We start from the raw sequence: 13,394 nt of genomic DNA on the forward strand, positions 1-13,394 counted from the left end.
ACGTTTCAGGTCAGCGGTGGCTGTAGTGCGGGGTGTCGGAGCGAATGACGAGCCCCGCCACAGCAGCAGCGGCGGCGGCTCCACCTCCTCCTGGCGCGCCCTGATAGCGGCCATTGCGTGCCACTCCGCCAACGGCGATAAACGCTTTCAAAACAAACCCTCCCGCACGCCGAGAGGTGGGAGGAAGGGGGAGGCCCCCTTCCGCTGTCTGAAGCACCTGCACCGCTCGGCCCCGCACCTTCCTGTTGGCTGGCAGAGGAGGGGAGGCGGTGGGGAGGAGATCTCAACTGCTTCCCCATTTGGCGGCTGCACTTGGCGGTGGACTGGGACGGCCAAGGCAGCGGGGCGATGATGCCGGTGTTGTCGGAGGAGCGCTGACCTCCCTCCCTCTCTCTCTCCCCCCCCCCCATCCTGGGACCCCTCCTCTCCATCTCGCACTGATCCCCATTCCCGCCTCTATTCAGTCCTCACTAACATCCCCTGTGCTCCCCTCCCCATCTACGCCACCCCCTCCTGCACTGCTCCCCCCATTCATCATGTACTGCTCCACCCATTCATCCTGCACTGATCTCCCGTTCCATCCTGTACTGACCCCCTCCTCCATTTATCCTGCACCGATCCCCCCCATCCATCCTGTAGTGATCTCCCCATTCATCCTGTACTGATCCCCTCCATTGTTCTGCACCGATCCCTCCATTCATCCGGTACTGATTCCCCCCCCATTCATCCTGTACTGATTCCCGCCATTCATCCTGCACTGATTCCTCCATTCATCCTGTACTGATTCCCGCCATTCATCTTGCACTGATCCCCCCAATCAATCCCCAGACATCCCCCGCGCTCTCCCCTCACAATTTTACCTATTCCAACCAACACACACTAATTCCCCTGCCTCAACCCATCCATCCCGCACCGATTGCCTTCTCAACACCCCCCCCCCCCCCCCCCACCTATCCATCCCGCACTGATTCAACCCCCCCCCCCCCACCCTCCGACCCTGCTGCGCTGGAAATGTCTTCAGAGCGGTGGCTGTGGTGCGGGGTGTCGGAGCGAATGACGAGCCCCGCACAGCAGCAGCGGCGGCGGCTCCACCTCCTCCTGCACCCGGCGCGCCCTGATAGCAGCCGTTGCGTGCCACTCCGCCAACGGCGGAATGCAATCAAATGTGTTTTAATTCCAGATGTTATTTTTTGTTTTAATCCATAAAGATGGATTAATTAAATCGTGAACACGTGAAACATTAAAACCGCAGTGTTCGATTGTTACTGCTGCCATTTACACTTTCATTTTAATTCATTTTAATGGCAAATCAATGCTCTTAATATGGAGTATCAGTACTGTAGTTATTTAATGAGCAACATTCACAACTATTCGTTTTTATTCGTTATCCATGTTTTACTTCTACAGTCGGTCATATACATCACAGATTTGGTCAGGAGATATTTCAGTTGAAATTTTAACGTTAATTCTGAAGTGGGAATGGTGGAAACAGCATTTATCAATAATTTTTTGTTAATTTGTTGCTTACAAACTGGGTATCTTCATTGCTGTTCACAACACATACAACTAATCTGAATGTCCAGTAATGTGGCATTTTGACACGTTTAAACATATTACCAAAAGAACATTTGCTGCAGTTATGTCCTTTGGCCATCTCTTGTCAGTTAGTGTAATGTTTAACTGGTCAGATGGGTATAGTCGGTTTTAACAGCTATTATCATAAAATGCCTTTAGAAAATTCCTTGCAACCTGTATATTTTGTTGTGGATAAATTATGTGGGAAGCGAGAGTGTTTATGTACCAATAGCAATAACGACCCATGCTATGGCTATATCATAATTGTCGGTCCTTCACAGAAAACATGCTTGCATCAATCTGTAGTGTGCATTGTTAAGCATATATGTTACCATGGTCCAGGATTTATTGACACAGGTTGATCATACGCTGAATAACCCAACCACATTTTTGTTTGGCAGTGGAAAGAAATAATAGAAATTGCATTCATTGCAACGTGTAAAAAGAGGTGAGAAACTGTATTATAATTTTGCTGCATGTCATTGTGGTATATATCATGTCTTGATTGATGAATATGTTTAGTTTGTGACTTCATTTGAAGCAGAAATAATATGTGAATGCTTCATTGAGCATAATTCCGACTGGTAACTACGCACTTCGGCCGAGCACATTATCGCACGCGTCATGCAAGCCGTCTTAAATGACCACCTAAACTGTCATTTGGCAACCTAAAAAGCTGCCTAGGTTGCCCGGCTGACAAAAGAGAAAAAAAGTTAAGTGAGAGCCCTGATGCAGATAAGAGGTGTTGAGGTGACCAGAGGATGAACTTTGTCACCCGAGGATGATTGAAATATGGAACATACTGCCCAAGTGATGGAGGAGCCAGGCAGTATGTGACCCACTTGCCTGCTGCAAATCTTTCCTGTTAATTCAGTTTGGATTAATGGAAACACTAAATGCAAGGTAAGTTCATATTTGGGTTAAGTTCTATGATCATAAATAAAAGACAAGCAAACAAGATTTGCCAGAAAACAAATTATATGAAGTGAAATTTCTTCCATCTCTTCATTATGAGAACCATGCTGTACGTCTTCTTTACTACTTTCTCCACACCCCGTATGACGTTCATAAAGAAACCAACACATAGGAAGCATACTGACAATAGGTTCACTTACATCAAACATCTGTTTGCACTTCTTGAACTTCATTGTTTTTTCATTTATTTCTTGACTCATTTTACTGATTTTCGTTTGCACCAAGAGATCAAATGTGTAGTCGAATGGAGCAGGCATGGCCGCTATTGTGAAAAGAGCAGAACGTTAACATAAAAGTTATTCAATGAAATTATGTTATAACTAAACAACCATGAAGGGTGCAACCTTAAAAAAATAGGAATAAGTAGGCAATACATCCCCTTGAGTCTGTTCTCCTGAGCAATAAGATGATGGCTGATCAGATTGTTACATCAACTTCCCATTTGCTACCATTCTCCCAAAATTCCATATATTGTTTATCATGCATCGATCACATTCTGCCTTAAAATAGGCAGATAATAAGCTTCTACTGCCTCCAAGGAGGGGTTATAAAGACTCCAACTGTTTGAGAAAAACAAACAAGAAGGGTCTCGACCCAAAACATCACCCATTCCTTCTCTGCAGAGATGCTGCCTGTCCCGCTGAGGTACTCCAGCTTTTTGTGTCTATCTTTGATTTAAACCAGCATCTGCAGTTCCTTCTTACACATCTTTCATAAATGGGCAAATCCTTATTTTTAAATGTTAGTTTTGGAAATATTTTCTCATGATATCTTATGTTCAATCTGGTCATCCCATATTTATCTAAGCTCCAGCAGGTAAAAGATTTACTTGATCAATTTATTACATCTTAGTCATAAAGCATGGAAACAGGCCCTTCAGCCCAACTTGTCCATGCCTACCAAGATGCCCCAACCACAATTGTCCCACCTGCCCACATCTGGCCTTTTAAACCTTTCCTATCCACGTACCTGTTTCCTCCTTTCCCCTTCTTTGTATGGTTCTCTCTTATCCCGAGTCTCCCATTCCCTTTTATCCCTCCTCTTTTCCCGCCTTCCTGTCCTCTCACACCCACCTCCCCTCTCCAGCTTTACATTTCATTCTTTTTCTCCTCTCGTTTACCGTTTAGTCCACCCATCTGCCAACAAAACTCTCCCTACCATTAGAATCCACCCATCACTTGCCAGTCTTTATTCAACCCCCATCTATTTTCCAGCTTTCTCCCCCTACTCCAATCACTGAAGAAGGATCTTGAATCAAATGTCCAGTCCATTCCCTCCACAAATACTGCTTGCCCCGCTAGTTCCAGCAGCACCTTCCTGTCAAAGCTAAGTGGGTTGATAGAGTTGACCTGAAATAGCAGAAATTATCCACCGTGCAGGATTTGTGTTAGACATATGCCTGATTATGATTACTAACATGTCAAACTTTGTATCCAATCAGCGCAGAGACTCGCAATTCATTAAGTGAATTTAAAATGCAAATGTATCATCTGTGCCCAGCAATTTCTGAATAGTGCACAGTGATTTGCTTTTGTTCCAAAATAATTACAGTTGATGGATCAAAACATGGTTATATGATTAAAGCAGATACTGGAGCATCAGAAGAAATTCAGACAATAAATTATATTTTGGAATATTTCTATAATGAAACTGCAAATTTGCAAAATGCGTCCAGTTTATTGAGCAGTTATGAAGTCTTGGTATATCATTAAAATCTCACTAGATTTTCAGAATATATTCCATAGGGATTAGTTCAAATATACATTATATTCCTTTCAAGTTCATGTGATTTCACCTCGATAATTGTGGATAAGATTGCAGTCTATAAAAGTGCCCTGGATTGCTGACAGCAACACTTGAATTTCCATATTAAATTGGATGTGTTGAAAATCCTCAGGCTGTTGTTAATTTAATGGGGTGATGGCAGATAACACCAGTAGTTCCTCCATCATTACTCAAGCTATAATACATACTATTTTTTGTTGTTTTATTAACTACAAACGAATATACAAATTCACGCAACAACTAAATTATGTAAAAATGCAGAGGATATGCAGACTTCATTTGCATTTTACAAAGAGAAAAGTATGCAGACAAACTATTTTTAGAAGTATATATGTTAATTAATGCAGGATACCTAAAATTGCTTGTTTACCATTATGGATAGAGGCTAACAAAGTGCACAGTACCTGGAAAAGTGTCTTGAGTAAAATCTGCTGCAGACACTGGAGGTGAATCTGTATTTGTTTCATTATCAGTTAGTTTCTGCTTGTTAGAGAATGGTCCATCTTTTTTCTCTTCCTATTAATATAATTACATGATTAGATTGACCTCTTTAAGGAATTGTTAGGGATTATTCAGGGGTCATAAATAAGTGGATAAAGCAGGCATTAATTCAAACAAGAAACAGAAAACCTGTTCTAGCATACATTGCAGGTTGTATCAGTCTGAAATTAAAAAGGACAGCTTTGTAAACAAACTGGGCTGTCTACTGACAAGACCATGGGAAGTTCTTGTATGTATCAGCTAAATGCAAGATAATGCGGTTTGTTAATTGGCCTACATCAAACCTTACATCTTCAGCCCAAGTTATTTTGCGCCATTATGGCAGAGATGAAGGAAACTGCCAGACCAGACTTATTTTGTAATTTGGCACATCTAAAATGGTTATAGGCACATGTGTCTGTTTATCAATAATTAAGAGTATTTGTGTACTCAAGAGAGTCAGCCCTCACAAACCACCCCCTATCCCACTTCAGAAGCTTTTAGACCATCCATATGAATTAGTTTGTCCCAGCAAAGGAGTTTGAACATTCAAAGGCATATTGTCAGTTCCAATGTAAAAGTGTAATTCAAATGTACCATTTGTCAGACTTAAAATACAAAATTAAACATATCAATGTAGCTATTGAAATTATACTGAATCGTGTCCCGTTTAATTTGATCTGAAGATGCACTGAGTTTGGGAGATCCTATCGAGATGGATTCCAAGAGTCTTTTCAATTGGCTTAGTTCACAATTCAACAGCAATTAACATCTTTACAAAAGATATGATGAAAGAATATGCATTTAAGAAGGAACTGCAGATGCTGGAAAATCGAAGGTAGACAAAAATGCTGGAGAAACTCAGTGGGTGAGGCAGCATCTATGGAGCGAAGGAACGTTTCGGGTCGAAACCCTTCTTCAGACTGATGTGAGGGTGGGGGGTGTGGGAAGAAGAAAGGAAGAGGTGAAGCCAGAGGGCTGAGGGAGAGCTGAGAAGGAGAGGAGAAAGTAAGGACTACCTGAAATTAGAGAAGTCAAGGTTCAAACCGCTGGGGTGCAAACTGCCAAAGCAAAATATGAGGTGCCGCTGCTCCAATTTACGGTGGTCCTCACTCGGGCCATGGAGAAAGCCCAGGACAGAAAGGTCGGATTCGGAATGGGAGGGGGAGTTGAAGTGCTGAGCCACCGGGAGATCAGGTTGGTTATTGCGAACCGAGCAGAGGTGTTGGGCGAAGCGATCACCGATGGAGAGCAGCTGACATCTAGAGCAGCGGATCCAATAGATGAGGTTGGAGGAGGTGCAGGCGAACCTCTGCCGCACCTGGAAAGACTGTTTGGGTCCTTGAATGGAGGAGGTGAAGCGACAAGTGTAGCATTTCTTGCTGTTGCAAGGGAACGTTCCTGGAGAGGGGGTGGTTCTGGTGGGAAGGGAATTGACCAGGGAGTTATGGAGGGAGCAGTATCTGTGGAAAACAGACAGGGGAGGAGATGGGAAGATGTGGCAAGCGGTGGGATCACGTTGGAGGTGGCGAATATGTCGGAGGATTATTTGTTGTACGTGACGGCTGGTAGGGTGGAAGGTGAGGACAAGGTGGACTCTGCCCTTGTTACGAGTGGGGGGGGGATGGGGTGTAAGAGCAGTGACTGGGTATAGAAGAGACCCTGGTGAGAGCCTCATCTATAGTAGAAGAGGGGAATCCCCATTCCCTGAAGAATGAGGACATCTCCAATGCCCTGGTGTGGAACGCCTCATCCTGGATGCAGATGCGGCGTAGACGGAGGAATTGGGAGGAGGGGATGGAGTCCATACAGGAAGCAGGGTGGGAAGAAGTGTAGTCCAGATAGCCATGGGAGTCAGTGGGTTTATAGTGGATGTTGGTCAGTAGTCTATCACCTGTGATGGAGATAGTGAGGTCAAGAAATGGTAGGGAAATGTCGGAAATGGTGTATTTGAGTACCGGAAGGAAGTTAGTGGTGAAATGGATGAAGTCAGTGAGTTGTGTTTGGGTGCAGGAGGTAGCACCAATGCAGTTGTCGATGTAGCGGAGGTAGAGTTCGGGGATAGGGCCACGGTACGTCTCGAACAAGGAATGTTCGACGTACCCTACAAAGAGGCAGGCATAGCTAGGGCCCATGCACGTGCCCATAGCTATGCCTTGTATTTGGAGGAAACGGGAGCAGTCAAATGAAAAGTTATTAAGGGTAAGGACCAGCTCCGCTAGGCGGAGGAGTGTATCAGTAGACGGGGATTGGTTGATTTGGAGGAAGAAACAGAGGGCTTTGAGACACTCCTGGTGGGGGATGGAGGTGTAGAGTGACTGGATATCCATGGTGAAGATGAGGGAATGGGGGCCTAGAAAACGGAAGTCCTGGAGTAGATGAAGAGCGTGTGAGGTGTCTTGAACATAGGTAGGGAGGGATTTAACCAGGAGGAATATGTACTGGTTTTCATTAAGATGGACACAAAATGCTGGAGTACCTCAGCAGGACAGGCAGCATCTCCGGAGAGAAGGAATGGGTGAATTGGGGGCCTGTCCCACTTAGACGATTTTTCAGGCGACTGTCAATTTGCCGGCAGTCGTCTGAAAAACCGGCGACTGGAACGGCGCCTGTCAGAGTGGAACACACAAACACACCGCTTCCTTCACCAGCGGTTATGCAGGGAGGGACAGGGCAAGCGGGAGGAGCGTAGTCTGAGTGAAATTCACACGGTGCAAAGAAGGAGTGGAGACAACTTTTAAAAAGCCAGAGATGCACAGCTGTGAAGCTCGGCGGACATTAACATTACCGGTCGGTTATCCTTGGTTCTGAAAACTACTTTTTTTTCCCCAATGAGCCAATGAAATTCGCTGTACCGGGTACAACCTACGAGAACCTACGACAACCTTACACTTCCTGGCAACGCACTACCATTGCACCTACGGCACGAGAATTCTCACTACTCTCCATGGCGGCTTCATTCTGGTCGCTGCTAATTTTTCAACATATTGAAAAATTTGCAGCGACCATAATGAGGCCGCGACTAGTTCCCACAATGCGGGAACTCCTCACGACTATGAAGGTTACTACCCGGCAACCACCTGCCGAAGTGGGACAGGCCCATAAGAGACAAGTTTCAAGTTTAGTACAGTTCCAGAGGGTGGCACGGTGGTGTAGTTGTATAGTTGCTGTCTTACAGCGCCAAAGACCCAAGTTCAATCCTGACTCCGAGTTTTGTACGTTCTCCCTGTGACCGTGTGGGATTTCTTTGGGTGCTCCGGATTCTCCCACGTTCCAAAGACGTGCGGGTTTGTAGGTTAATTGCCATCTGTAAATTGTCCCGAGTGTGTAGGACAGAAATAGTATATGGGTGGTCGCTGGTCGGCTCGGATTCGGTGGGTTGAAGGGCCTGTTTCCATTCTGTATCTCTAAACTAAACTAATTATCAAGAAAGCTGCACATGCTGGACCTGCAATAAAAACAGAAAATACTGGATAAACTCAGATCTGGCAGCATTTATGGAAAGATAAACTGTTAATGGTTCAGCTCTGGGACCTCCAGAGCCTATCCATGGTTGCTGCCTGACCTGGTGAGTTTCTCCAGCATTTTCTGACTTAGCTTAGTTCAAGTCCTGATCAACAAGCTTCAGTGCAAAAAATCTACTTTGACACTTTAATGCACTATTGTCAGCCCTCTGCAACATCAGAGATGTCTATTGAATGGCACGTTAAACCAAAGCACACTCAGGATCTCATGGCAGTACTTCAAAGATGAGAAGGGACCGTGAACAAGGTACTATCTACTCTGTGATCAACATTTCCAAAGTGGATTATCTGGTCATTATCACACGCTGTTTATGGGAGCTTGTTGAAAGGGTTTAAAAGGATCTACATAATTGAAAGTTTTTATTGCCAGTACTCTTGGTGCTCTGTAGAAAACATTAAACCTCTCCTTAGTCGGAGAGTGTCTGTGCTTTTTCTTCAAATGTGAAATTCCCATACTAATAAAATAATGAAGCGTGGGTAGCATTTAATTTTTTTTAAAGCACTAATCATGCACGATAAAATGCTCACTGCTCGCTGAAAGACACCCTTCTGGCTTCTTGGGTGCCAACAACCTCCAGTAACTTTCCCTCAAATGAACATGGCATACGAGATGAATGTTTTACAATGAGCATTGCCAGGCTACAGAATAACAATATCTCAACTACTCATTCATGTTTTCCCCACAGAGTTCGGTCAATATTTATACTGTGCGATTTTCCCCTCCCATTCTAGAAATGACTCATGAATTATTTTTTCATTATTTCAGGATGATCCAAAGGGTTTGACAGCAAATTAATTACTTCAAAGGTGCGCACTACTTATTTTGTAATTGCACAGCAAAGTCCCACAAATGGCAATGTAATAGGCCAGTCAGATTGCATTGATGTTGTCGATTAAGAAATATTTTATGAAGACACCAAATGTAACCCCTTGTTCTACAAAATAATGAATGAGGCCCACTTACATCCACTTGGGAGAATGGCTTTGTGTCCTTATTTGATTGCATTTCTGATAATAGAACACTAAGAGTGTTCTGAAAGGCTGGTCTAGATTATTTATTGGAGCTTCTGGAACTGGACTTCAACCCACAAACTGTCAGCTCAGAAGCAAGAATGACACTGCCAAACCATATCTAAGAGTAATTATTGAGCCCTACTCCTATAAATCAGCATATGCATGGGATTCCCAACTACATTAGCACTGAATGGTTTTGCTTAATATCAAGTAAAACAGATTGTTTGCTTGAGAATTCTCATGAACTGAATGGAACAAGGCCATACAAGGTAATACTCAATATATACTGTTGGTAGAATCTTGGATGGGAGAGAAATAAAGGTAAACAAGGCACCATGGGTTACATTATATATTAGCAAGCCAAAAAATATAAACTGCAATTTCTAGGCATAGGCCTTTAAGCTAAAGATTACAACGATAACCCCTACATAGTTATTTCAGAAAACTTTCAATAAAATTAGAATTTTAAGGAAGTACAAGAAATCTGAAATACAAATGATCATGTTAATTAATCTACTGAAATAAATAAATCTGGAAAAATAACTTTATATTACAATCTTTAATTTTGTTTTGCATCGCCCAATGAGAAATTCTAAATATTCAACTCACCAACTGCTCTGTGAGTTTGGTAACTTGCTTCTGCAATTTTTGACAGTCCTTGTATTTGTCTTTGTAATGTTCTGCAGCCATTTGAAGCCTAAGTTTTAAATCTTCAACCTCTTTATGTAGTTCTTGTTCCACAGTACAGCCAGCCACAGAAAAACCCTAGTTATAAATTTCATAATATGATGTCACTTAACATCTTATCATACACTCTCAAACCTTGTCCACAAAGATGTTTTTATTCTTGAGGTAAATCGTATTTACCCTCTAAAACACAGTAAATTAAATAACAATCCCCAAAGCCTTTTTCAATTAAAAGGGAGCCAGGAGAAGAGAGTATGATGACTAAGATGGCAAAAGACAACTGGAGATGAAAAAGGAAGAAAACGGACAGGATGTCAAGAGGATGGCAGGTAAGGAAAGGGCGGGGGCTGGAAAGGGGGAGGTTAGAAGGAGGTAGGTTGGAGGGGCACAGATCGAGAATGCAGAGACAAATGGGGACAAAAGAATGAGATTGGATGAAGATATGGAGGGAGAAAGATAATCTTGAGGGGGAGCAGGAGAAAATATACATATTCGAAAGGGTTAAGAAAATAGTGAGAAGAGAAAGAGTGAAGAAACTAAATCTCAACTAACCAACCAAAAAATCCAACCTCATCAAAAAAGAAATATATACCTTCTCCTTTTTTGATAAAACAGCCCTTAGCATTTGTATTTCTGCTGTATACTTATTTTCAGCATCGGCAAACTCCTTTTTTAGCAGATCAATTTTTATTCTTGCGCTATGCAGATCACCCATTGTCCTGTCGCGAACATTAGAAGCATCAGCAAGCTCCCGAGCCATCAAGACAACTCTCTGCTCACTCGCTTGCAGGTGCTCCTCAGCTTTTCGTAACGATTCACGAAGAATAGATACTTCATCCTAACATTCAAAGCAAGAAAGGAACATGCTTTAGATCTCATAATGGCATACATTCTTGTATGAACTCTTGCACACATTAAATACTTGGAAGGACCCATCATCAATAGGCTAGAAACAATTCTATGACGAGTTTAATAAACCAGCAAAGATACTGAGAATAAAAGCATTTTAAAGTGCTTAGGCAATAAAATAGTCTCCTGTTACCACAGCAATCCCACAGTAAAACATGTTTTCAAAATGGCTAAGAAAACAAGGCGTAAGAGACAGCCACCAAGCCCCTCGTGGTTGATCTACGCTAGTTCAACTCCTCTTCTGTGCCATTTCCCCACACCCCACAATTCCACAATATTTAAAATATCTACACTGCCCTCCATCTTTGGGACAAAGTTCCATCATTTATTTATTTGCCTCTGTACTCCACAATTTGAGATTTGTAATAGAAAAAAATCACATGTGGTTAAAGTGCACATTGTCAGATTTTAATAAAGGCCATTTTATACATTTTGGTTTACATAGTCCCCCCATTTCAGGGCACCATAATGTTTGGGACACAGCAATGTCATGTAAATGAAAGTAGTCATGTTTAGTATTTTGTTGCATATCCTTTGCATTCAATGACTTCTTGAAGTCTGCGATTCATGGACATAGCGTCTTCTCTGGTGATGCTCTGCCAGGCCTGTATTGCAGTCATCTTTAGCTTATGCTTGTTTTGTGGGCTACTCCCCTTCAGTTTTCTCTTCAGCATATAAAAGGCATGCTCAATTGGGTTCAGATTGTGTGATTGACAGTTACTCAAGAATTTACCATTTTTTTAGCTTTGTTGTTTTAGCAGTGTGTTTGGGATAATTATTTTGCTGTAGAATGAACCGCCGGCCAATGAGTTTTGAGGCATTTGATCGAACTTGAGCAAATAGGATGAGTCCATACACTTCAGAATTCATTATGCTACTACGATCAGCAGTTGCACGTAAATAGATTTATTTATTGCTCATATTTATGTCGCTCTTCTAGGGAGATGCAAACTGAATTTCGTTGTCTCTGCACTGTACACTGCACAATGACAATAAAGTTGAATCTGAATCTGAATCTGAGGTATCATCAATGAAGGTAAGTGAGTCAGTACCTTCAGCAGCCATACATGCCCAGACCATAACACCCTCACCACTGTGTTTCACAGATGAGATGGTATGCTTTGGATCTGCGGCAGTTCCTTCTCTCCTCCATACTTTTGTTTTTGCCATCTGAGTTGGATGATCAGCCATGATCATATTGAATGGCGGTGCAGGCTCGAAGGGCCGAATGGCCTACTCCTGCACCTAATTTCTATGTTTCTATGTTTCTATCACTCTGGTATGTTAATCTTCGTCTTATCTGTCCACAAGACCGTTTTGCAGAACTGTGGTTGCTCTTTTAAGTACTTCTTGGCAAACTGTAACCTGGCTATCCTACTTTTGCGGCTAACCAGTGGTTTGCATCTTGCAGTGTAGCCTCTGTATTTCTGTTCATTAAGTCTTCTGCAGATAGTGGTCATTGACAAATCTACACTTGGCTCCTGAAGAGGGTTTCTGATCTGTCGGACAGGCGTTTGGGGATTTTACTTTATTATAGAGAGAATTATTTCGTCATCAGCTGTGGAGGTCTTCCTTCGCCTGCCAGTCCCATTTGCGATTAATCAGCTCACCAGTGCTCTCTTTAATGATGTTCCAAACAGTTGATTTTGATAAGCCTAAATTTTTGCTGATGTCTCTAACAGTTTTATTCTTGTTTCTCAGTCTCATAATGGCTGCTTTGACTTTCATTGGCACAAATTTCATCCTCATGTTAATAAACAGTAATAAAAGTTTCCAAAGGTGATGGAATGACTGGAGGAAAGACTAGGTGCTGAGAGCTCTCTTATACTTGCATTAAGGAGGCAATTGAACACATCTGAGCAATTACAAACACTGTAAAGCCATGTGTCCCAAACATTATGGTGCCCTGAAATGGGGGGACAGCTGTAATTTCTACATGGTGAAACCAAATGTTTAAAAATACCCTTTAATAAAATCTGACAAATCTGCACTTTAGCCACGTGATTTTTTTTCTATTACAAATCTCAAATTGTAGAGTACAGAGGCAAATAAATAAAAGATGGGTCTTTGTCCCAAACATTATGGCGGGCACTGTATATATCTACTTTCTGTTTAGTAGACAAAGAGTGGAAAGATATACTTTAACGGTATAACTAATGATCTGACCTCTACCCTCTTTGGTGGCAGAAAATTCCAGAGATTCACTGCTCAGAGATGGAAGAGAAGATCTACGCTACATTTCCAAGGAACTACTCACAGTACTTGACCTTTTCAAACTTTGAGAAGTTCAAGATTTTAAGAGACAAAGCATGCAATCTTATACAAAGACAAATCACCATTTAGATCAAAGGCACTTTAGCAATGATTCAAAAAGAGACATTTGACGCAGCTCAGGAATGATGAGTAGAATTTGTCTAACGAAGGGGACCCAAAAACGCAATGTTA

General features: G+C 42.4%; 1 protein-coding gene across 4 annotated transcripts in view; it reads right to left on the reverse strand.

Annotated features, from left to right (window-relative positions):
- tax1bp1 (Tax1 binding protein 1) overlaps positions 1 to 13,394 on the reverse strand; it is a 94,216-nt gene that overhangs the window by 32,898 nt on the left and 47,924 nt on the right. For 3 of the 4 annotated variants that reach the window (XM_033047509.1, XM_033047494.1, XM_033047486.1), the window contains exons 9-12: positions 10,633 to 10,878; positions 9,963 to 10,118; positions 4,740 to 4,851; positions 2,691 to 2,812 (exon numbers count right to left, since the gene is read on the reverse strand). In XM_033047509.1, coding sequence (XP_032903400.1) covers positions 2,691 to 2,812; positions 4,740 to 4,851; positions 9,963 to 10,118; positions 10,633 to 10,878 — 636 coding nt within the window. The remainder of the gene's footprint in view (positions 1 to 2,690; positions 2,813 to 4,739; positions 4,852 to 9,962; positions 10,119 to 10,632; positions 10,879 to 13,394) is intronic. The other variant, XM_033047501.1, reaches the window with a different exon arrangement.

The sequence above is a fragment of the Amblyraja radiata genome, chromosome 2 (genome assembly GCF_010909765.2).
Source record: "Amblyraja radiata isolate CabotCenter1 chromosome 2, sAmbRad1.1.pri, whole genome shotgun sequence".
Lineage (NCBI taxonomy): Eukaryota > Metazoa > Chordata > Chondrichthyes > Rajiformes > Rajidae > Amblyraja > Amblyraja radiata.